Here is a 25,622-nt window from a genome sequence, read left to right on the forward strand (position 1 = left end):
GCTGTATTCCACCCAGGGAACATCTTCATACCACCTCAACCAGTTTTTACCGGAAATTAGTTCCGTTCAGAGGATAACACACATAGGCCTACAACATTAATTCAACTCGATATTTGTTCATTTGAATCTCACTTTGAATGCTGGGATATTATCAATGGGTGAATAACAAATGTATAATAATAATACCAAATAAAAAAAATTAATACAAATTACACCGAAGCTTTCTCAGGGCGGTGTGTGTGTGTGTGTGTGTGTGTGTGTGTGTGTGCGTGCGTGTGTGTGTGTGTGTGTTTTAAACAATCTGGTTAACAGTATGGTACCGTATGGTACCCGCTGCTTGTTGTTGTCATGGTTACAAGCAGAAGCTCCTTGTAGTGGCGACACACGGCCGGCAGGGGGCGGAGCTTCATCAGATGTGAAGGAGGAACCATGAAAGCATCAGGCAGCAGGTAGTGAAGGGGCAGATCCGCGGACCAGATATCATTGTGGGGCTGCTTAGCTCACACCCCTCGGTTTTTTTTCTTATTCTCCTCGGATTCTCGCCTTCGTGGCTCTTCCCTGGCGAAACCATGGTGGCTAAAAACAGAAAACAGACCGGAAAGAGTCCAACGACCCAGGCTGACCGGAGCCCGCTTGTTTCGCCTCCTGCCAAAAGTAACGGCAGACGAGCAGGCAAAGCTTTCAACGGCTCCCATCCTAACGGGCTCATCAGACACAAGCTGGGGCTAACTCCTTCTGCAGTCGGGAAGCTGGGTGTCACTCTTCTGCTCGGTGAGTTAGCCTGCTAGCTTCTCCGTGGACCCCCAGCTAACGGCTGCTAACGTTATGTGTATAACAGTAGCATTAGCGGGTAAATTAAGTTATCTCCGCCGCTGATTAGTTGGCTAATGTTAGCACATAGAAGCTAGCTCAGGAGCATTAGCCACCTATTGTTGCTATTATTAATTAATATAAAAGTGTTACTATCTGCCTGGTACTTGCAGCCGTGTTAACAGATTTTCTTGCAAAAGTTAAAGCTAATGTTTTTTATGGGTTATTTTATGAATTCACCGCAGCAGCCACACATGTTATTATCAAACTCACCCTGAGAGATGCAAGAAGTACTTAGATATAGTAATTAGGTAAAAGTGGAAGTACCAGAGTGTAGGAATACTCTGTTTGTTACAAGTAAAAGTCCTGAATCCAATGTTACTCAAGTAAAAGCACAAAAGTATTAGCATCAAAATATACCTAAAGTGCCAAAAGTGAATGTACTCATTATGCAGATTGGCCCATCCAGAATAATATATGTTTTTATTATAATTATTGATGGATTAAAGTAGTATCAACACTGGTAAAGGTGTACCTAGTTGTATGCACTTTGTATACTGCAGGGTAGCTTTTGAAAGTGACTCAAAGTGTAACTATAGTCCTTTTTTAAGTGTTGATTATATTTCACATTATTAATCAATATCTGCAAAGTAATTCAACATATCAAATACATCTGGTGGAGATAAGGTATACTATTTACCTCTGAATTGTAGTGGGGTAGAAGTACAAAGTAGCAAAATATGGAGATACTCAAGTAAAGTACACATTTTTGTTAAGCAGTATTTAAAGTTGATTCTCTCTGTCCACAGCTGCTCTGACTGGGTATCTCCACTGGTAAGTTTCACTATCATCGTGTTATTGCTCACACATTGCTGCTGTGTTTATTTGTGGATTCAGCTCTTGGCTCACATATTTCTCCTGCTGTCATCAGGCATCATCTCTCACAGCTGTTTGAGAATGACAGACACTTTTCACACTTGTCAAACCTGGAGAAAGAAATGGCTTTCCGGACAGAAATGGTAAATTGATTACTGTTGTTGTGGTTTTATTGTTATGGATGCACTAATAACATTGTTTGGAAGCAGTTGCCACTATGTTCTGTTGTGAGACAGTACAGGTACAAGTGTAATTGCTGGTGCACAACGTATGGGGTTGTATGCAAATCGTGTCACAGCAGGACTGCAACTAACAATTACTTGTATTCTCATTTGGTAAAACTATTTTGAGACTTATCGGCTGATTGATTGCAAAACAACTTAAACAACAAGTTAATTCAATGCCATTGGACATCTTTAAATGTCTTGTTTGTCCGACCAACAGTCCTTAACCCGAAGCGATTCATTTTGCAATAATTTGAAACAAAGAAAAGCAGTACATTCTGATATTTGAAAAGCTGGAACCAGGAAGTGTTTAGCATTCGTCCTTGACAAATGACTTGTGTTATTCATTCATCGTAACAATAGTTGCAGACCAATGTCTTTGTGGCTAGACCACCAATCAATAAATCAACTAATCATTTCACTTTATACGCTGAGATTTGCTGCTAATTTGACACTTGCATAGAACTTGTATCACTCTTATAACAGAAAAAACAGGTAGACCTACTTTATCAATATACTTTTGGAACGATAAGATAATATTCTGCTTTCTATTTGGCAGCAACTGTGATATAATGAGTCCGTTAGATGTCCAGGTGTCTACCTCCTTTGCATCTTTATATGTCTTTATGTCTTTATTAGGATCCCCATTAGCACTTGCATGAGCATTGGCTATTCTTCCTGGGGTCCTCACACACCCAAAACATACATAAACATACATGCAACAAAATTAAAACAAAAACAGCTCATAATTTCATGCTATTTACAGTGAAATGAAGTGAAACTAAAATGGGCATCCAAAACTATCGCCATCCTAAGGCCAAACAAAAGTAAATACAAATAAGTGTACATAATAATATATGCATACATAGCCACAGGCACAGTTCAAATTTACTTTGTAATACTAAAAATTTTTTTAGCAACCTTTTGAAATGTACTTGAGAATTTTCCTGAATGATGTGAACCGGTAAAGAGTTCCAGCTGATCATGGCATATCATTCTTATCATTAACATATGATATGATGCCTATGATGAGCCATGACATGAGGTGCATTTATTTACTAAAAGGAACAATAGACAACAGTGTTTTCAACATTAGAGCTGAACCCAATAATCTATTAGACAACTGAAATAAAATGAATTTGCTACAATTCTAAATCACTTATTTACCTTTTCTCACAATGTGATTACAGATGAATTTTATTTTTGGACTGTAGGACAAAATAAGTATTTCAGGGACAGCTCTTACAGGTGTCTTTCACTATCTTTAACAACGTCATTTCCCAAAGGATTAGGTGATTTAATAGATAAAGAACTAGGCAGAAAGTAATGGTAAAATAAATTAGATTTTCAGCATCATCCAAAATAACGGTACTGCCTTTAAGCCTTCTTCAACCAAATTGCTCTGTTGTAAATAAGATGGGATGTCTTTCTTATGTGGGTTATAAATAAAAAATCCGATTGAGCAATGCTGCAGTTTGTATTCTGGCATTTTGTTGTTGTCCAAAACAAGGTGATAACACAGCAGTAGACTAAAGGGTATTGGCGTTTCCATGCACTGTGTTTCTATTTGACAACCCCATTTTGTTGAGCAAAGATGGACTATGCCCTGCAAATCTGCCAGAGTTGGCGCAGCAATCAGAAAGGTGAAAGCAGCCTTGAATGTGTTAGTTTAACAGGTTTCAGTTAAAGTGAGGTGGCAACACAAAATATATTCAAGACAGAAGTGTAACGTGACCAAACTGACTCCAAACCATCTGCACATTCAGAGAAAAGCAGCATTTGCTCCCACAGTTCTATAAACAACATTGAACTTCACCATCCAAACTGACATTCTAACAATATGCAAAATGTTAATTCATTTGCAAAATCGTGCCACTCAAGGGTTAAGTTAGTAAGTGTGGTTTAAGGCAGCATATGTTCATCACTATAACGGCAAAAGTGGCTGATATTCAACATGCGGCGTTCGTACCCCTTTCTGAGCGATGACCGTGAAGGTGAAGAGCTTATCATATGCAAACAGAACCTTTCTCTCCACTCACCCCTGCTGTGTGCTACTAAACGGGCTGTGAACCGTTTCCATCTGCCGCGCCTGTAGAGCTCGCTCCGGTTCCTTCCGTCTGACTGAGAAAGACATGTTGTGAAGTTATTTTTAGCGTTTGTCTGCTGTCTCCTCTCTGTATCACTCTCACTCTTCAAACATCTCTTTTTCTTTCTTTGTTCCTCTTCTCCATCACTCTGCCTTGACTTTTCTGTTTCAAATGTCTTTCTCAGTCGCTCTGTTTGTGTCTAATCATGTGTATGTATCTTCATTTGGTTCCAGGGTCTGTATTATTCCTACTATAAGACCATTATAGAAGCTCCCTCTTTCCTGGATGGCCTCCACATGGTGATGAATGATCGGCTGACAGAGCACCCTCTGGTTATTAACACGCTGCAGAGATTCAATCTGTATCCAGAGGTAATGCTCATTCTGGCATGCTGTAGTGTTTGATGGGATTACTCATCATAGTGTTCAGAAATGTTTATTTATCAGACTTTAAACTTATTACATGTTATTACTGGTGATATTGGCGCATCGGGCTGCACAACTTGGAAAAAATAGCTATTTGAAATTCTAACTGATATTGCAATTGCTGTATGATTAACATGGGGAATTAAAACAAATGAAAACGTACATTTGAAAACAATATTTAAATGATCATGGTGCGATTTAGTTTTTTATCTGAAAAGGACTTTTATGAAGTCTCTGGAATACTGACTTTTCTGCAGCACAACAATACTTCCTTAAGATAATTTCACATATTTTGTCTTTACCAAATATTGGTGTGTCTGCTTCAGCCTTTCCTTTTTAAATTGTTTTTTTTTTAAAGGTGATTTCTGACAACATCATCCTGTAGCCTATCTTTACACGCTGCCATCAGAATTGAAATTAGGTCTTGTTTTCCACCCTTAACAGCTCTTTTTATACCCTGCATTCTCTATGATTAGTTCAATTGTATTTTAGGCTGCATTATTTACTCATTTCAAATAGTTTCTGCTCAGGGAAACAATCTTAGCACTGTGTGTCCGTTCCCTCCTGAGATGAGAGGACACAAAGGCTTTTCTAACAAGTTGTTGAAACAGGCTTAAAAACAGCCTCTCATCCTCCTCTGCTCCACAGGTGGTCCTGGCCAGCTGGTTCCGGATGTACACGGGTGTCATGGGATACTTTGGGATTCCCACAAAGATGTGCTGGTCCATCAACAGAGGGGAGGGGCTCACTCCCGTGGACAGCTGTGAAGGTACATACTGCAAATACCCTCATGTACACACGCGCACACGCACGCACACGCACGCACGCGCACGCACGCGCACACACTTGCAGATAGCAGGTTGAATGATGACTGCCTCACACAGTCAGATAGCTTTGTTTTTACGACCTAAAGCTCTAGCAGCATTTAAAAGACTCTGTTCTCAACACACTGTCTCACGCTGAATTGACTGGGTGACTAATTTTATTTCAGACTTTGATGATTTTTCTGAACTCGTGGATGCAGTCAAACAGCCTCAAGGGGGAGTTGGCAGATGAAAGAAATGTTACAGAATGAGTTCAACGCTACGCATTCATGATTTATACTTTCCATTGAAAATTAAACCGTTTTTTCTACAGAGTTGCTCAACAGGGGGAACAACGGGAATAACACCTGACCTCCTGTAGCTAAAACCTCACTAATTAAACTCTTAAATCTTGTTTGTGTAACACGTACACAATCAGAAGTGTAAAAACAAGAAATTGTGGTCTTGTGTGTGTTGTATGCTGGCTTATTTATTGGCCTTGTGCCAGGACTTAGAGTCTAGTCGCCACTGTGAGTTTCCAGACAACCAGAGGCAACACAAGCAGGTCAAAAGCCCATCTAAGAATAAGGGTATTCAAAAATGTCTGAAAATCATCTCTCCACTCTCACTATCGTCGCTGATTAAGAACTCCATTATTGTCACTGCACCATGTACATCAACATCTTACATGTATATATGTTTCTGTTGACCGACTGCAAAACATTGATTTGAAGGTGAGAGAAACAAAGCATGGCTCACACAATCCTCTTCAAGAGAAGATATGACGTTAAGGATCTACATTTCAGCACAGACAGCAAGGGCACACTATTATCATCATTACAGTAGCTCTATGGGAAATATAATGAGTTAAACCTATTTCATACAAATAGTTTCCTGATATTTGTTCACAGGAACATTTCCTCGAAGGCTAAATCTGCTGAAAGTAAACCCGTTGTTTCCAGCTTTCCTTCTTAAGAGCTGTAATCTGTGTTTCTGTCAGAGAACTCCACCCAGGGACAAACACACAGGCTCTTTCCACCATGTTTACACAAACCTGACGCAAGCTGCCTTGCATAAGAGCTACCAGTCAGAAGAGAGGGAACATTTCCTGTAACTGTGAGCACCAGAATGATATTTGCCGTTAGAACGAGCTCCATATACTGTCGGAGCACTAATGTTAGACACATTCTGTTACCCTGTTAGTCATTACATCCTTGTCAATCTGTTCTGCGAACCTGCATATTTAGTGAGTGCATTAGAGTAAACCATTCTGTCCCAAAAACATTTACTACATTTGTATTCAGTGTCACATGTTCAGCACCTTCTGTTCTAATTAGGTCGACGCACTCGCTGGTCAACGGGAAGTGTACGGTTAGTTCTACACATCTCAAGTATGTCACATACGGTCCTAATAAGTTCAGTTCCACTTTTGTGTCATTTAAAGTAGGGCTGCACGATTTGGGGAAATAATCTAATTGCGATTTTTCTGACAGATATTTCGATTCGATTTGCGATATTTGTTTTTAAGCGACCCAACGGAAGTTTATTGTAACATGCGGCCATAACTCCGGCTAGGAAGGTCGTACCAACGTGCTCCCGTCTCTAGCACCCCCGCAGCCCGAGCTACGAATGAAAGAAGTAAACTTACATGAGACTTCCGTTGGGTTGCTTTAAAGTCAAGCTTCAGTTTGAGATTCACCCTGTAATAGAAACACGTGATGGAGCGTCACTAACCTGACTCGGACAGTTCACCAAAGCATCTAAAGCTCCATTGGAAGCCGTTTGGAAAGGGCAGGCACTTTCAGAAATACTTGGCAGGTGATTGGATCAATCTGTCTATCACCTTCTATCATGGGCCACTTCTGATTGGTTAACAATGGCTGGTACATGTGGAGCACAGCACTTCTGATTGGTGTGGATGACTGACACACGAGAAGAAAAAAAAAAATGTAAAATAAAAGAAGAAGAAAAAAAAGTAAAAAGAAATTGCAGGCTTTGCGATTTGATAATCGCATCATTTAAAATCGATTAATCGTTCAGCCCTAATTTAAATCTTAAATGTGGGATGTTTATAGACTTCCCCTTGCAAGCAGAAGTCTTGATTTATTTACAATCCAGTGTAATCTAGGCACATTCTCTCCTGCTAGTCCTTTGTTTTTATTACATTTATCTATTCATGTTCGAGAGGTAAGAGAGAGGGGAAGGGATTAAACCAAACAAGGTCCCAAATGTGATCAAAACCATCAACATTATATATAGAATTTTTTTTATATAGAAATGTTTAATCATTGGGGTAAACCCCTTGAGACGCACCATCTCGTTTTCAAGGGGGTCCCGACAATAACAACAACTTACAGACATACATAAACAAAAAGCAAAACATGACACAAAACCACGTACAGGCTGTTTAGTAAAATTCAAGCAACGCATACAATCATTACAATTTGAGACAGTCGAGCAAATCAGTTTCATCATCAGTTTCCTCAATAACAAGTGCAGACCGGTTGAAAGTGAGACGATGATGCATGTTTAAACAAACCCAATGATGCAAGAGATCTCATGGCAGCAGGTCAAGTAGTCCAGTCAGTTGGGGCTTTGAACATGAACGCTCTTCATTATAGGTGTAGTACTTGACAATATCAAATAGAAAGGTCTACAAAAAACGACCAGACCCTTGTTTTTGTGTGCCTACATTAACCCACCATTTTAGAGAAAATACATATTCTGTGTTTAATATAGGATGTGGTTAAAGCCTCCACAGCATTTAGTTCTTCCCCTTTTTGATGCGTAAATCAACATTTGTAATCTTCTGTTTACTACAGTCCTTGTTATGGCTAACTCCCGCTGTTGACTGCTAATGTGTTTGCCTTCAGGGCCAAACACACTGCATATTCTGTGCCTGGACTTTGGAGAACATGATGCTGTGTTTTGTATATGAACACACTGAGGATAAGTGATTGTGACCGTTCAGATTATATGCTTTGTATTTGACTATGACATATGATGCTGTCACGGATAAACACATTTAACATCTCATAATGTACTCTACATACAGTATTCGTGGTATGTTGAGTTAATAGGAGCTCCCATATTGTAAAACGTGGCCACAGAAAGCCTGCAGCAGGAGATTCTGGTGTGTGTGTGTTGTCCTCAAATGGAGAGCAGTGCACATTGAACACATCCCCCTGGAAAGAGCTCGCAGACACACTACCTGTTTTAGGAGCTATGTGTGTGCATTGACCTAAATTAGAGTTAGAAAAAGTCTTGTTCATGAAACTTCCAGACATTTATCTGTATCAAAGCAAAAGGGTTTTTCAGATAGAAACTCTATTCAAGTCTTCAGACCATTAACTTGCACCAATACCTATACTGTATAACACACTACAGGAAAGGAAAAGGCACAATAGGACCTCTGGAAACATCTTCTCTCTCTCTCTCTCTGTGTGTGTGTGTGTGTGTGTGTGTGTGTGTGTGTGTGTGTGTGTGTGTGTGTGTGTGTGTGTGTGGTGTGGTGTGTGTGGTGTGGTGTGTGTGGTGTGTGTGTGTGTGGTGTGTGTGTGTGTGTGTGTGTGTGTGTGTGTGTGTGTGTGTGTGTGTGTGTGGGTGTGTGTGTGTGTGTGTGTGTGTGTGTGTGTGTGTGTGTGTGTGTGTGTGTGTGTGTGTGTGTGTGGTTGGTGTGTGTGGTGTGTGTGTGGTGTGTGTGTGTGTGTGTGTGTGTGTTAGGGATGGGCGACCCGGCATATTTCTACGTGACCTTCGTGTTCCTGCTGAACGGCGCCATGATGAGCCTGTTCTTCATTTACGGCGCCTACCTCAGGTAACTGCACTGCACAAGGGCTCGTTCCCGTCACGCTCCGATGGGCACCAGACGGGAGAGGATGAACTTAATGACAGAAAACGGTTTTGTGCTCTGGTTCCTGTCAAATACGGATGTAAGACATGAGATGGAGGATGAGCTTTGGTTTGCTCTCTCCCCCTCTTCCCATTATTTCTCGTCTAGTGGCAGTCGACTGGGCGGCGTTGTGACCACGATGTGTTTTTTCTTCAATCACGGCGAGGTAAGCCCGGAGAGCTAAACGCTCGTTGCCTCGTCCTGTAATTCAGTACAATAAGTCTGTGGGTGTAAGGATGTGAAATGTGTAAAGGCACTCAAAGGAGCTTAGAGACTCAAAGCGGAGTCCCTCCTCCTCCACAGTTTCCCCCCAGAGCACAAGGTCTCTATTTTTAAAGCTCTGTATGTCAACATTTCATTCACACACATTCACCGTTGTGTCTCTCAGTTCTTTTGAATAGAGCTCTAACAATAAGTCAATCTATAGATAAGTTAATGAGAATGGATTCCTCTTTGAATTATATTATATAATCATATTTTTTGTATTCAAATATAGCAGAACATGCTGCTTTTCCTTTATCCTTTTCCACATAAAACATCCCTTAATGTCCGGCAGTGGCTCAGTCAGTCGGGGCTTGGACTGGGAGCTGTAGGGTCGCCGGTTCAAGTCCCCGCCCAGACCTAAAATATGGAGTGTGGACTGGTCCCAGTTCACCTCCTGCCCTACCGTGGTGTCCTTGAGCAAGGCAAAGGACCCCCCTTCCCCCCTCACTACCATTGCTCCCCGGGCGCTGTGCAATAGCTGCCCACTGCTCCTAGTACTGGACTCCTGGTGCTAGGATGGGGTAAAACACATTTCACTGTGTGCTCTGCATGTGTGACCATTAAAGAGGGTTTCATCCCTCCCAGTTCTATTCTAATTTATGTTTTATGTGATATTTAAACGATTCTATGGACTAAAAAAATGAATTAGACGATAAAGAAAATAATGGTTAATTCCAACCCTACTCTTGTACAATGTTCTCCTGTTGCCAGTCTTCTCTTTTTGAGTCTGGTGGGGATTTCAGCAGCATTGGTAATGAAGCTGTATGTTCTGAGGTGACAATGTGAGTTTGTCGTGTAAAGTTCGTATACACGTGTATTAAATGGTGATTCTATCAAACTATAGCCACAGGTTCCCTCTTTATAAACGATTCAGACTGTGTGGCTCGCAGGGAACAGAACCATTGGGAAGTTCCGACAACTTAAAAAACGAGATCATATAAAACGTTGTGTGCCAACGCTGCTCGGTACAGTTAGACCGCTTGTATACATGGCAGCAGGAGATATGCAAATGTTGGTTTAAAATACATCTGGCACATTAAAATAACAGCATGTGGCTTGTGAATGTGGCACTAATTATTCACAAGCCACTTGATCTAAATACTGAAGGTCCTGGTTCCAACCATTAAAGTGTATGGGGTTAAGTTATTGGTATATAAATCAAAACCGTGATGTTGGGTAGTTTCATTAGAAGTGTGGAAAATAAACATCCACTCAGACACCGGAGAGCTCAACACCCAGATGCTGTTGTGGATACAAGCATTGTTTTACATGACAAATACAATATAACTGTTGATATGTCTAAGCTGCAGAGGAAGACAGTGCTTGTGAAAACTATCTTAATACTTTTTGGTTACTTTCTGTGATGTTTTGATTTGCGTTTTATTGTGCATGTCCTGTGTGTGTCAGAGCACTCGTGTGATGTGGACTCCGCCCCTGAGGGAGAGCTTCGCCTACCCTTTCTTAGTCCTGCAGATGCTCCTTCTCACCTACATCCTACGGTAAACTCTCCACCCTTTCTCTCTTCAAATCTCAATATCAACTGTTGGCAAACTCTCCGTATTATAACTTAAGAACATCAGAGTAAAGCCATATTCTTTCTGACATTTTCATACACAAATCCCACCTTGAGTTGAGTTGTACCTCTGTGAGTAACTAAGTGCCTCTCAATGTGTACACGTAAGGTACACATCTGGCCCCCCCCTACCTCACTGACCTCCTCACCCTCTACCAACCACCCCGGTCCCTCAGATCCTCCTCAGCCGGTTTGCTTTCCATCCCCAAGGCCAACTCCGGAGCTTCGGGACAGAGCCTTCTCTGTGGCAGCCCCGAAGCTCTGGAACTCCCTCCCCCAAGACCTCCGTGAGTCTGAGTCCCTCACCCTGTTCCAGTCCCGCCTCAAAACCCACCTCTTCAACTCTCTATCCATAAGCCCCCCCCCCCCCCCTCAACCAACTTCCTCCTGACTGCTTTTCTGTTGTGTTTTGTTTCTTTTTGGTTCAGTCTTTGTTTTTGTTTTGTTTGTCTACCCTCCCTCCCAAATGTAAAGCGTCTTTGGGTTCAGAAAAGCGCTATAGAAATAAAATATATTATTATTATTATTGCCAGTAGTGTCATTACACATGTGATCAGCACATGAAACATGCAGCTCTCTAACCTTTGATAGAACACGGTTGTATATAGTAGAGAGGAATATTATGGTATTCACTCCCTGCATGTAATAAACCATTTCTATTGCAATTGAAACTACTTGACGAGACTCACTTTGCCAACAGGTGCTCTTTTCTATTTATTTTTTTCACTGTGAATATTACCCATTCAATGTAGGCAATATTCTTAGCTGATTGCCGTCGCGCCGCCTCATTAAACTACAGTTTGCATCCGGACACATTCTTTTAAGTCAGTGGTCTGCAGTTTTGTACCTTCTTGTATCAACTCAGCTTTCTTAGAACCTCACATGTTTCTGAATACCAGAAGAAGAGGGAGTCGAGTAGAGCCAAGCTGTGCCATGTGTACAGCTTGTGTGAAATCTTTGTCTGGAGAACATCGGGTCCTGTCAGGTCACTCCTGTAGCCCGGGGCCGTTGGAGCACTGCGATGACATCACCACCTGTCTCCACACATCCCCATCTTCTGCCAGTCTCATGTCCTCCAGTCATTCTCCCCCTTCTTCAGTCACCTGCGCGGTGCGCGATGGTGTTTGCTAGCGACTCGCTGGTTCTTGTTAAATGTCCAAGTCAGCGGTTAAAAAAACCCTGTAAGTGCCTGTATCTCCTGCTTCAGTGAGTTGTTTGTACGATGCATTTTCCATGTCGTTTTCGAACATCGATAACCTGGGAAAGCATTTGGTTTTGTTTTCATTTCAACACTCTGTTAACTATGTGAAACGACCTGATGAAACTGCTGCTCCCGAGCCACACCAAACCAAAGATAGACATGCTACAATTTGTGTTGTAATTAGTGGGGTGAAGCAAGGCTTGTTTTCTGCTCAACGGTGAAGCACTGAAGCAGCAGCGTTGTGAGCTAATGTACTTGTCACACAGACTAGTTATCTTGTCATTGCACATCAACTGGCAGACGCCACCTTGTGTTATGTCAGTGCAGCGAGTAAACTGTGACTTCTTCTAAAAGGAGAATGAACACCGTGTCATATTTCTGAGGCCGACTCGGAACATAACCACAGCTTTGTAGTGCACTCAGAGTGAAATTGAATGTGTGTGCTTGTGTATGTGTGTGTTTTCAAAGCCGTCTTAATGCATCTTCATTTATCTCCTCTACACCCACACAGTTTTCTTCCTCTCTCCTCAGGACACGGAGCCCGAGCAGGACAGCCCTGGTCGCCCTGGGCATATCCAATCTGTGCTTTATGCTGCCTTGGCAGTTTGCCCAGTTTGTGCTGCTCACTCAGGTAAACACAGAGCGAGAGAGACATTGTGAGGGAGTGTGGGAAGAAAGAAGAAGCGACAGAGAGATTAGGGAGAAAATAGAGACTTGGAGAGAACAGAGGACTCTGGCGAGGACAATGCAGAGATTGCAGGAGCTGGCCAGGATTGGAAAGAAACAAAGAGGCAAAAAAGACTGAGAGAAAAGGGATGGAGATGAAAGCAGAATACATTTAGAAGGAAAACGTTGGTATTGTTTTCAACTTGGACCCTCTTTTCCCTTGTCTTTGTGTCTAAATTATTATTTTATATGTTTTTAGGTGGCTTCTCTGTTTGCTTCTTACATCCTTGGTTACCTCGGCGCTGCCAAGATGCAATCCATCCTCGTCACTCATATGGTACAGTACGCTACCTTTCCACAATCTGAAATGAATCCATCCGTCAGTGTGAAGAGTGTTTCTTCTTCCTAACTTTTTTGTCAGTGAAGCATCATGCAATGGCAGCTCTGTATTCGGTTTGATTTAACAGTGAAAAGATTTCAATGCACCTGAGCTTCTGAGACAAAATTATTTAAAGGGGGCCTATGATGTTCATTTTCAGGTTCATATTTGTATCTAGTGTCCTTACTGGGACATGTCTACATGCTAACAGCTCTTTATTTCTCTCATACTGCCTGTGCTGCAGCACCTCTTTTCACCCTCTGTCTGAAACCAGAGCCCAGTCTGCTCTCATTGGTTAGCTGGCCGGCTCTGTTGTGTCGGTCAACCGCTTATGTCCCGCCCCTTGGCCTCACCTACAATGTGTTGGAGTGCTAGCAAATAGAAGGGCGAGTGTTACACATCGATGTCACCATGTTCGGGAAGTAAACAAAGGAGATCAATGGAAGCGTTTCAGGCAGGGGGGGGGAGAGAAGCTTCCTCTGGAACACAGGGATTTTACCCTTTGCAGACCATTTACATGCACACAAACCTATATAACGCTACAGGAAAGGACAGCCCCACAAAGCATATTACGGCCTATTTAAAATGCAGAATGTAAAGGACAACTCATTTTAGGAATTTAAAAATAAACTAAGTTAAGGTTTCAGGAGTTTCTCTGTTGCTCAGTTGTTTTTTGAATCACACATGTGCATCAGCTTTCTCTGTCTGAGGATTATGTGTTGTGCCCAGAATAAGTAAAAGTATTTCCAGCTGCTGTCCCCTGAGCGGTAATGTGCTCCGTCTCGGTTCTCCTTATCTGACTCAGCTCCTCGGCCGGAAGAATTTCATGAGCCGCGAGGACAACACCAGCCGAGACGGGGGTGACTTTCTTTAGCATCCACGATGTCAGGGCTGCCTTTTAGCATTAACCCTATGTGGGCAACGTGTTAGCCCTGACAAGGACAAAAGTATATGTGTGTAAAGTTTGTGTTCTGGTATGTGTGTGTGTTATTCTGGCCGTACGTCCCTCTCCTCAACATTCCTCCCCCCCTAATCCCCTCAGCATGCCAGGCCCCGTGTGCTCCAAAGATAAGGAGAAGGCTCTTTGTGGTTAGATGCTGGAGATTTGTGTCGGAGGAAAGCATATGCCTCTGAATAATTTAGAGAGCTTGGCAACGATGAATTTGCCTGTGAGTGTGTGTTTGTCTGTGTGTGTGTGTGTGTGTGTGTGTGTGTGTGTGTGTGTGTGTGTGAGAAAAAAACCATCATTTGTGTCCTACGTCCTACAGCGCTGTTTAAAGCCTGAGCAGTGACACTTGTTACAGGGAAGACAAACATGCAGGACTGATACCTATACAAAAAAACAAAACTATATCATCAACTGTCCGGTCAGTACTTAAAGGTGGGGTAGGTAAGTTTCAGAAACCGGCTTGAGTGCACTCAAATTTGAAAGTACACAGCCGAAAAGAATCCGCCCCTTCCTTCAGACTTCCTTACAGAGCACCTCCTCCAACACACATGAACGCGCACATGACGTCAGCAGACTAGTGATTGGATTGCTGCTTTGATTTGGATCAGTTAGTCTGTTGTACTTTTTACAGCACCACGGCTTCCACAGAAGACATTTTTGTATGTATTTATTGTCAAAGCACTTCAGATATTCATTGCTTTCGGGATGTTAAGAGCATTCCATGGAATATAACAAAAAGTGTATCTCGTGCCGGTTTCTCAAACTTACCTACCCCACCTTTAAGGTAATGATAAGACGTTTATTTTTGCAAGTGCTTTTACAGGTGCTCAAAGAAGTGTAAAACTAAAGTCAAATAAAAATCGGGCTAATAAAACAACATTTAACACAAGGACACAACGTTAATCACACATTTAAAGCAAGTCTTAACAGGGGATTTTTTGGTCAGTGTTTTGAAGGTCAGTGCCGTCTCTGTTGTGGGACTGAGTTCCAGAGAGAGGGGGCAGCGATGGAGAAGGCTCTGCCCCCCAGAAAGCCTGGTTGTTGAGTGCTTTGGGATTTTTAAAATGTATTCGTTGAAGGACGGGGGGGAAGTGGTCTCGGTGATGTGGTCTTCTGGATATAAAAGTGACTTGTCAACCATCTGGATAAAGTGCAGTGAAGTGCATAAAGGAACTGAATTGCATTTCCCAATAAACCTGTTATTTTTTAAACAAGTTGAGCTTCTCTACAATCTTTCCACACTCCGGTTTATAAGTGCCTCTTATTGTGAATGACTGCCCTTCTGTCTACATAATGCAATGAATGCATTATCTCACTCTTCACTGTGGGATTAAGCATCAAGTGTTTAAGTAGGATTATATTTTGATTGTAGCTGTGTATGCACAGTATACAATCTATTCCAGAACTCCTTGCTGCCAAAGAGAGGCAAATATATGTTGTTAATAATTTGCTTTGCAGCTCTACGTCTCAGCCTACATGTTTCACATTATTTTCAATCATTTTCAATACATCTAAATGTATTAAACCTCCTCTCCTTCCTGTTCTCGTGCTGCAGATCACCCTCGCTGTCTGCTTTGTCCTAATGTTCGGAAACTCCATGCTGCTCACGTCCTTCTATGCCTCCTCGCTCGTCTCCATCTGGGTGAGTAGAAACTCTAGAGAACAATATATCCTCCATCATCGAATGTTTAATGCAGTGGGTCACTCAAGATTAGTTCAATTTGATCCACGCATCCAGCTGGTTATACTGTACATTAGGTTGAGTAAACAGCATTGCAGAGGAACATTAAAATGCAAAACCACTAATAATAATGTGTGTTGGTGACTTGGACTTCTTTTATTATGTTTTGGTCATTTATTTCCAGGCAATCATCGCATTGAGGGATCGATTTGCTCAACTCTTCAAACCTGGCATCGTCATGTGGGTATGTTGAAATTATTTTCCGTCTTATGTTTGGAGGGATACACGTCATTCTGCCTCTTTGTTATGGAAGAAATACCCAGATGGAGCTATAAAGCAGTCTCTTTCATTTTTAAATAAAGATGCTATTGATTATGCAGCTCTTTGGTCGTTCCCAAGTCTGCAGCACTTTACGGCTTTAATTACAGATGGTTGTCCTGAGTTGTGTGTGTGTGTGTGTGTGGGGGTGTGTGTACACGTCAGGCTGTCAGTGTGTGTCTCCTCTCCCTCCTCAGGTCATGCAGGGCTTCGCTTGGGTCGGCTCCACAGTTCTGCTCAAATTCCTGCTGTCCACGGTCCTCTGCGCCTCAGATGATGTAAGCTGCAGCAACTTTACCTTTAAAAGAAGTCATGTGGCTGGAAAAAATGCTAATATTTGAATATGGTTGACAGTAGAATATATATCTGATTTTATAACTTAATTAAAACAATAGTAATGACTTTGAATGGTTTTATTGCTTAGAAAATCTCTGATATTCACCGAGATTAAAGATTTATCAATTTTTCTAGTATCTTACACAAATATTTCACTCTTATACATTTTTGTTATTATTCTCAGATAATGTTCAAGTTTTTTTTCTCAGACATCTACCTTTTTAATCCGTCAAATTCACAGATTTTACTCCAAATATATCCCTCTTCTCTTTCTCTGTTTTGCCTCAAATTGCTCTATCAGTTCACGTACCGTTAAATGCTTAATAAAGGCAAATCTGAAACAGGTTCCGTCAAAAAATTAGGATCATATAGGGTAGTCAACCCACAATTGAAAACCCAGCTGCAGAGGTTTGCATTGGCTTTCTGAGAGCTAACAGCTTAATATAAAGTGTCTTATAGTTTCATGCTGACATCAGAAATGTTGGAATTAAATCAAAAACTATTTCAAATGCATTCATACATTTAAAATCATGAAATAAAGTTTTTTGTTTATGAAAAAATACAAAAACATGTCTGCAATATGTCTCTTTTTTGTGTCTCTTCCAGGCACACATCAGTGGACTGATAAAGTCTAAGTTCACGAGCTACAAAGACTTCCACACTCTGATGTACACGTGTGCTGCAGAGTTTGACTTCCTGGAGTTAGAGGTCAAGTTTGTTTTACCAAAAACTGGCACTCAACAAGATTAACAAATAATCCTCCTTGTGACTTTGTTTGCTAAAGTGTTCTCTGAGATAAATCTGAGGTGGATTGGTGTGAAAAACATGTATTTTTATCAGAATAAACCTGCTGTTTTATATCAAAGAGTCTGATATGTTCCAGCAGGCATCAGAGCACAGGGAACGTAAGTTACGACTGTAACTACGGTTCTATGAATCCCGGATGACCGCCAGAGGCGGTGCTTTAAGCACTGGATCTGTCCATCGCGCGCATGCGCAGGTCGAGTACCAATACCAATAAAGTCACCTGTGACCCCACGTGACACCGGGCTATATCTGCCGGTGTCGTCAGAGGATCTGTTCACAGAATCTTCTCGCGAGAACACAAGGATTCTGAGTGACAGGATACTCTGGCGGTCATCTGGGATTCATAGAACCGTAGTTACAGTCGTAACTTACATTCTATTTCGTCCCTACTGACCGCCAGAGGCGGTGCTCTAAGCACTGGATGACTTATACCAACAATGTCATGAAGAATCCAAGCACTTACTCACTAACTGGAAGCAGTGGAGCTCTGCAATAGGACCACGCCCAAAGGATGGGGAGTGGCGACATTAACTCGATAAAACCCGGAGAATGTGCCACAAGACGCCCACGACGCTGCGGCGCAGATGGGATCCAGGGGAACCCCTCTCAGGGCTCCCCAATATGTTGAGATGCTCCTTGTAGAGTGGCATCTCACCCCTGATGGCAGGGGGCGGCCACTGGCCCCATAGGCATGTGAGATGGTATCGACAACCCAGTGGGACAGCCGCTGTTAAGAGAGAGCACAACCTTAGACAAAAGGCTCTGTGACACCCGGAGTAGCTGTGCGGACCTGGTGCCCCCCTGATGGTTGATCTGGGCAACAGTGGACATGTTGTCAGAACGAACAAGGATATGCTTGCCCCCCAGTTGGGGTAAAAAGTGCGTGAGTGCAAGCTGCACAGCCCGAAGCTCTAGCACGTTGACGTGGCGTGCACCTTCCTGGGCAGACCACTGACCCTGAACAGTCCTGCCCTGCCACACTGCACCCCACCCTGAGAGACATGCATCCGTAGTGACAGTCTCCTGGCGGGATGAGATGGCGCCCATGGGCATGCCCATCAAAAGATAGGCCCTGTCCCTCCAGCGGGACAGAGAGTGGAGACACCGCTGAGACACCCTGACTCTTCTGTGCCTGTGCCATTTGGCGTCCAAGTGGAGGCGGTTCAGCCACATTCGTGTGGGGCCAGTGTTCATTTTGGCAGCTTTTTTTAATTTAGTCTTTAGACAAAATGGTCACATTTTAGTCCTTTTTATCCTTCATAGTTTTAGTCTAGTTTTAGTTGACGAAAACTCAAAACGTTTTAGTCCAGTTTTAGTGGAGGTCCGGGCATCGAAGCCAGAGTGGGAGAGGGCCCTGGTGTCTCTCCAGCATGCATGGAGCTCCCTCAGATACTCCTCTGAAGGAGGAACAGTGAGAGTGACAGGAGCAGGGCGACTCGGCCTGCGGAACCTGAAGCTGCAAGCATGCCAGGGCTGCACGAATAATGGCCACCATGGATGCATCTTCCATGCCCTGCAGAGAACTCTGAGCAGAGCAGTGGAAAGCCTCCTCAAAAGTGAGCGAGGCCTCGTCCTACACTTCGTCATTGAAGAGGCTAGCCAAAGCCGCTAGCGACATGGCATCCTCAAGCCCAAGGCAACAGGGGCAGCGGTCATGGCCGTCTTCGGGCTCAAGAGAAGCCATACAGGCGCTACATGAATGGGCCATTATGTAGGTAGCCAGATGCAACGTAAGCGGGAGCGGGAGCGAGAGCATAGCCTTCACCAGTTACCTGCTGAATGGAAAGAGTAGTATCGAAACTGCTACTAATCGCAGAACACAAAGAGGCATGCAAACATAAATGTCCTACACCCACGAGCGAGAGCACTGCCTTCCCCAGCTGAGTTAAATAATGAAGTTGAACAGAACGCAAGATGTTAGCCAGATGGCTGCTGCTAACAATCAAATCAATACGTTACCGGGAGTGGGAGCGAGCGTGCTGCCTTCAAGTCCAAGTCAAATAACACAAATGCTAAGACCAGATAATTGGCTTCAAAAGAAAAAAACAGCACGGATAAAATCCCAGTGCTTATAACAAGTGTCAGCCAAAGCGGATGCACACTAGCAATACAATAAAATAACAACAACATAGTTAGGCTGAGCCACGCTACTGCCAACTAAATTAAACGACAAAACGCAGCTAAAGCTGGAAACTCAAAATGCTAATGATAGCTCGGGCACAACGCTGCCACAATCAGATGCAAAAAAGTACAAAAGAGCACAATAAGGGCAACTTATGAGAGCGGAAACGCTGCCGTCACCAGAAAGTCTAAGCCAAATAACAAACAAGACAGCAAACAGGACAACTTATGCTGGGAGCGGGAGCGGGGACACTGCCATCACCAACCTGTCCGTCAAAGTTTTGCGCAGCCGGCCACAACTGCCTCTGGAGGACGAGCAAGCAACTCGCGGCTCCGACTGCATCAGTCGCGAAGCTGCACACAACCAGCTGTGTGCAGAGAATTCCTAGCTCAAGCCGAACGCTGTATGCTACAACATGTAGCCACGGCAGAGTCCTGCACGGGTTTGATTTTCAAGACCCACTCCCGCGACGTGCAATACCGAACCCGCCCCGCTACCCGCACATATTGCCAATTGGTTCCGCAACCCGACCCGTCGGCACAAGATCCGCAACCTGTCCCGAACCCGCATATATATATATGAGCAGTGAAAACGTGCAATTATTAGCACACGCAGTTGCATATTTGTCTCAAAAAGCCTGGGATGTTGGTTATTTTCTCCATCTAGGAACCAAAAGCCTCCCAGACGTTGGATTTCGCTTTTGAGGAAGTGTTATTGAAAATGCTGTATTCTCCGCTGGAGAGCTTCACCTCAGCCATTTCGAATGTGGCGCGCTCAGCAGCAGATTGATGCGTTGCAGAGGTTATGATTATGCGCGGTCCCGCGGGGGAGAGGTCTGAGGATTTAAACATTAAACTAAATTATTTTAATATATTTATTATGCAATACCCGTGACCCGACCCGCATCATCTTTGTTTTACCCAGAACCGAACCCGGAAAAAAGCGTTTGAAAAAATACCACCCGCGAATCACTTTTTCCGCGGGTACCCGACCCGATGCAGGGCTCTGAGCCACGGTACTCGCGCAGCGAGAAGATGAAAAGGATCCTCTGACGACACAGGCAGATATAGCCCGGTGTCACGTGGGGTCACAGGTGACTGTTGGTATTGGTACTCGACCTGCGCATGCACGCGATGGACATATCCAGTTCTTAAAGCACCGCCTCTGACGGTCAGTAGGGATGAAATAGAACCAGATCTGTGCTTTGAATTTAGAAAGGAAATAGAAACCTGACAGCTCATTTTGATTTAAACACTTTTACAAACTGGACCCTGCTTATGTTGTGCAGTGTACAGTCAAGATTTTGAGATGTCTTAACTTGGGGTGTCTCTCTGTCCCTTAGACCCCTTTAAAATACCTTAAAACGTTGCTGCTGCCCATCAACATGCTGGTGGTCGCTGTCATCGCCTGGAGGGTAAGTGTTCCCGTAGCTTCTGGACTGGAATCAGATAAACAAGCAGCAAAACTAATGACCCACAAAAGTAACATCATTTAGTCCTTGTTGAAGGGGCATATTGTGCTAATTCTCAGGTTCATATTTGTATTTAGTGCCTCTACTGGGACATGTCTCCATGCTTTAATGTTCAAAAAGCTCTTTATTTTTCTCATACTGCCTGTGCTGCAGCACTTCTTTTTACCCTCTGTCTGAAACCAGAGCCCAGTCTGCTCTGATTGGAGTTTTATTTCTGCACTTTTCATTCCCAGGGTGCAGTTTAAGGCCTTTTTTGCACACATGCAGAATACAGTATGTATATTGTATATGAGATTTCACGGTACACAAGGAGGTAAAAAAAAGTCTGACAGTGAAAAAAAAATCATAATAACCGATAAAAACTATAAAATACATTATAAAAAACAATATTTAAAGAATAACTACAATCAAATATGTAAAAACTTTGACATAAATACAACTATAAAAAGAAAACATTAATAACTACAATACAATCTATGGAAGCCCATTTCCGCCACTTGAAAAAAATAAAATCCCCATGAAAAGTCATAATTATGAGATAAGAAGTGCGCATGCGCTGCAGTGGCGCTGTCTTCAAAGGTCCCTTCATCACCTTGCTGCTCTCCACCATGCAAACGGCATCTAGTCCTAAATAAGGTAACTATTACAGGAGACTTTTGTAAATGTTAGATGTTACATATAGCCTAGTTTAGCTAAACTACAACAATGCAGTTCATAGCTTTGACATTACCTGTTATGAATATAATATATATGCCTATAGTTGTGTGGTAACGTTCACGGTTTAGAGTTAGAGCAACTCACAGCAGCAGTATGCCTACACTATTGTCATTAGTGGCGTGAACGTTACCACAAAACTATAGGCATATATATTATATTCATAACAGGTAATGTCAAAGCTATAAACTGCATTGTTGTAGTTTAGCTGCAATATAGGCTATATGTAACATCTAACATTTACAGAAGTCACCTGTAATAGTTACCTTATTTAGGACTAGATGCCGTTTGCATGGTGGAGAGCAGCAAGGTGATGAAGGGACCTTTGAAGACAGCGCCACTGCAGCGCATGCACACTTCTTATCTCATAATTATGACTTTTTATCTCATGTCGACTTTCTTATCTCATTATTTCGACTTTCTATCTCATTATTTCGACTTTCTTATCTCATTATGTCGACTTTTTTATCTCATAATGACTTTTCATGGGGATTTTATTTTTTTCAAGTGGCGGAAATGGGCTTCCATAACAATCTAATAAACTATGAAATTAAAAAATAAAACAATATAAATTTTTTTTTAATGAAACTCAAGCTAATTTAAAATGTTATAATTACACCCATGTTTTATTTTGGTCACAATCTGGGGGAAATGCAGTTTGTATTTAGAGAAATGTTACAGATGTGTCACCTTTCAGAACAATTCAGCAGGCAGTCCCACTTCAGGTGAGACGCCGGGAGTCGCTCCGCTCACTGCTAACATTTATTCTTCCCCTGAGGAGGCTTTTTCATTTCAGTAGATTGCCGTGGTGTAATTTGCCCTGCATGGGAGTCATAGCTCAGATTTACATGTGTATATATTTAAGCTTCCAGAAAGGAGGAGATTTATGTCTGATTCCTTTAACATGATTTTTATTTTGTTGAGGGAAACTCAAAATAGATATTTAAAGAAGTGCTCTTCATGTAGTCTAATCTCATTACGCCTTGCCCCCGCTAAGCCAAGAATACATAAGTCAATTTGACAAAGCATGGGATCCAGTACATGAGCCAGCTGTGAGGAAGATCTCGGCTCCTACTGTGCACTTTTCTTTGGAAACATGACATTATTCTAACCATTAGTCCTTTGCAGACTTTCCGGGATATTGTCCGGTTCCTGAGGGACGGAGGGAAGTCTGTGAAGCCGGAGGAGGCTGACGAGGCTGCAGGGTGAGCGTCTGGAGGCCTGGTTGCTCATTCAACTTTCATTTACTAGCAGGAAAATCCAAATAAGTGTAACAATAAGTCATCAAAGCTTACAACGAGCAATATCTTAACATATCCTTTTTTACGAATTAGGGATTTGCAATTTTTAAGACAACCGTGTATAAGGACTGTAGGTTTATAAAAAATTGCACTGCCAGTGGAGGAGTGTACAATTCTGTGTGAATGTGGGGATAGTAAGATAAAATAACTTGAATGTCCTTTGACATTCAAACTCTCAAATCTCTGAGAAAAGAACTGGAAATTAGTTTTTTATTGGGTACATTTTAGAAAACTTTTTTTTCTTGTCAATTCACAACCTTTTATTTATTGAATTGATTATAGACTTTTCTTATTTTTTTTTTTATATTACCTCATGAGGCTACATTGTTTTTACATGTACCTACAATAACCTAATATGATTTCATTCATTTTATCTCGAGTCTGGATTTAAGTTTATTGTCTCATTGTGTTCTGTGTTGCAGGTCTGAAATAGCCGCAAAAGGAGAGGTGAGAAGAAACACTTTTCACAGCCTTTATGTTATTGTTAAAAATATGCACACAGCTTAACGTAATCACACCTCCATTTTCCTAAATCCGTTTTATTCGATTGGCTTCCTCCAGTGCTTCCTCCAGTGCTCAGTTACTCTGTCCCTTATGGCGCATTTCCACTGCAGGGCCTCACATGGCTTAGTACGGTATAATTAGGCGTTGGTAGGACTGGCTCACTTTATGCTGCGTTTCCATTACAGTTTAGGAACTGGGGCAGTAACTATAGTAACGCAGTGTAGGCGGAGCCGTGACGTCTTCTTCAATGAGAACCACAAAACCAACGTTAGCTGTTAGCACTCAGAGCTCACAGCTCCTCATATCTGTTCAGAAACTAGACAAAAGTTAAACAAGTACAAACCACAGACTGTCTGTGTCATGGAGGATACAGTCGCTGCTTTATTTGTGTCTGTAGGCCGTTGTTGTGAGTGTCGACGGTCGGAGCATATACAATGTTAGCTTAGCCAAGCTCCATTCAGAAAACACGCATTTTAAAAGGTTTTTCGCCTGCCGTCTGTCTGCAGACTTGTCAAAGCATTAATTCATGGTTTTTACTATCCGGTATCAGTATGTTGTTACTTCGGCATCATTTTGAAACGTGTATTACAATTAAATCACTGTAAAATATGTTAATTTTGTTGTAGTTGTAGCCCCCTTGCCAGCAATTTAGCATATTCAGCCCTGTTGTTGGCCTGGAAAGAACCTGGATTTTGGAGAGCCCGAAAAACCGTGAAAAAGTACCCGTTAGCCGGAACTACCCCCAGTGGAAACGCAACAAAACGTGCCGGGTTTGGCACGGCGCGCTTAAATCGTGCTACGCGCTGCAGTGGAAATGCGCCATTAGTGAAATCCATCCCTTTTCTCATTAGTAAGACATGAAAGGCAGCTTCCCCTTCCGTTATAAAACGGTGGGTTACCTATTGTAACCCTAGTTTTATAAGCACAGGTGGAGCCCTCTACTGGACTCTATGGGTACTACTCTCATCAATGATGCGCGAGCGTTCACACACTGAAGTTGTATAAACGTAGCCGGCCAATCAGGGCGAGCCTATCTGAATGCTCGCGCAGGCTCGTAGTATATAAGGCAGATACACCTCCTGACTGTCATCCTACACCCTCTTCAGCGAGCGGCATAGGAAAGAGAGGGCCCCTAGGTAGAGGGCTCCGTCTGTGCTTATAGAACTAGGGCTACACTGCGTAACCAGTGTAAGAAAACGTTTTTAGAGAGTACTTGTCCATGGACAAGTGAGTTTGGCAATTTACTTGTCCGAATAAATGTTTCACTTGTCCAGAAAAATCGATCAGCATCGTATTTTACATTTTCCCACGGTTTTTACGGTAAGATTTTACTGTATCACACATAGGTATGAAAACAATACCGTGAAAAACAAGTTTTATACGTGGGTATCGTTTGGATTTTAACGATTCCGGTTACGCTTTTCGATTCCGGTTCTTTTCGGTTCTCGATTCTGGTTCTTTGAGAGGGTTCTGGGAGAGTTTGTCCCAAGACAAACTGGGAGAAAAATATATTTAGGAAAACACTAAGTCAAATCTGTATTCCTATTTACAAATCACTTCATACTGTTTAATTTTGTTACGGTTATTGAATACAATTATATAAAAATAATTGTTTAGTTAGTTCTAAGTGGTGCAGTTTGAGAATGTACAATTGACCCAGTCTCCTCTGATGTTACACTGCAACCTGCCTGTGGGACAGAGTCCAACCACACAGTCTGTGTGTCCAACACATGTCCTGCAATACACAGCTGCAGCTGCCCAGCTACTCACCGTTTGTAAAAGTAAATAAATAGTATTTTCATTTCAATAATGAAGGCTACTTTCTATACCCTGCTTCATAAACAATACTGACATCACTCAGCTCCTCCGAGTCTGGGGGTCAGGGGATGTGAGGACAGCGCAAGGACACAGACAGGGAGGCTGATTTAATTCATAAAGGAAATGGCGGTCAATATTAACAATATAGGAGCTAAAACGCTTAATAACCTTCATTATGTGTTAGAAAAAAAACATAAGAAAGTTTGACAAATATGAGGCTGTTAAACGAGCAGCGAATCCGCTGTGTGTAGAAAGAGACAGAGAGAGAGAGACGCTGAGCTGCACCGTGCAGCGATCAGCTGATACGGCAACACAGAGCATAGGGAGTGTTAGAGCCAGTATTTTGATTTGATAAGAAAGGCCACCTAATTGTGACGTCTGTAGTCAATGCACTACAAAGG

At 42.4% G+C, this 25,622-nt stretch overlaps 1 protein-coding gene across 1 annotated transcript in view; it reads left to right on the plus strand.

The window, feature by feature from the left end:
• The first annotated feature begins 434 nt into the window (after positions 1 to 434).
• The window catches only part of dpy19l1l (dpy-19-like 1, like (H. sapiens)), a 45,785-nt gene continuing 20,597 nt past the window's right edge, over positions 435 to 25,622 (plus strand). Inside the window, exons 1-17 of the mRNA XM_034103166.2 lie at positions 435 to 771; positions 1,620 to 1,644; positions 1,742 to 1,829; positions 4,231 to 4,368; positions 5,071 to 5,191; positions 8,949 to 9,042; positions 9,226 to 9,283; positions 10,789 to 10,880; positions 12,687 to 12,786; positions 13,081 to 13,158; positions 15,705 to 15,791; positions 16,015 to 16,074; positions 16,346 to 16,426; positions 17,091 to 17,192; positions 20,756 to 20,827; positions 22,727 to 22,803; positions 23,322 to 23,346. Of these exons, the coding sequence (XP_033959057.1) occupies positions 570 to 771; positions 1,620 to 1,644; positions 1,742 to 1,829; positions 4,231 to 4,368; positions 5,071 to 5,191; positions 8,949 to 9,042; positions 9,226 to 9,283; positions 10,789 to 10,880; positions 12,687 to 12,786; positions 13,081 to 13,158; positions 15,705 to 15,791; positions 16,015 to 16,074; positions 16,346 to 16,426; positions 17,091 to 17,192; positions 20,756 to 20,827; positions 22,727 to 22,803; positions 23,322 to 23,346 (1,500 nt within the window). The 5' untranslated portion in view covers positions 435 to 569. The remainder of the gene's footprint in view (positions 772 to 1,619; positions 1,645 to 1,741; positions 1,830 to 4,230; positions 4,369 to 5,070; positions 5,192 to 8,948; positions 9,043 to 9,225; positions 9,284 to 10,788; positions 10,881 to 12,686; positions 12,787 to 13,080; positions 13,159 to 15,704; positions 15,792 to 16,014; positions 16,075 to 16,345; positions 16,427 to 17,090; positions 17,193 to 20,755; positions 20,828 to 22,726; positions 22,804 to 23,321; positions 23,347 to 25,622) is intronic.

The sequence above is a fragment of the Pseudochaenichthys georgianus genome, chromosome 16, assembly GCF_902827115.2.
Source record: "Pseudochaenichthys georgianus chromosome 16, fPseGeo1.2, whole genome shotgun sequence".
Lineage (NCBI taxonomy): Eukaryota > Metazoa > Chordata > Actinopteri > Perciformes > Channichthyidae > Pseudochaenichthys > Pseudochaenichthys georgianus.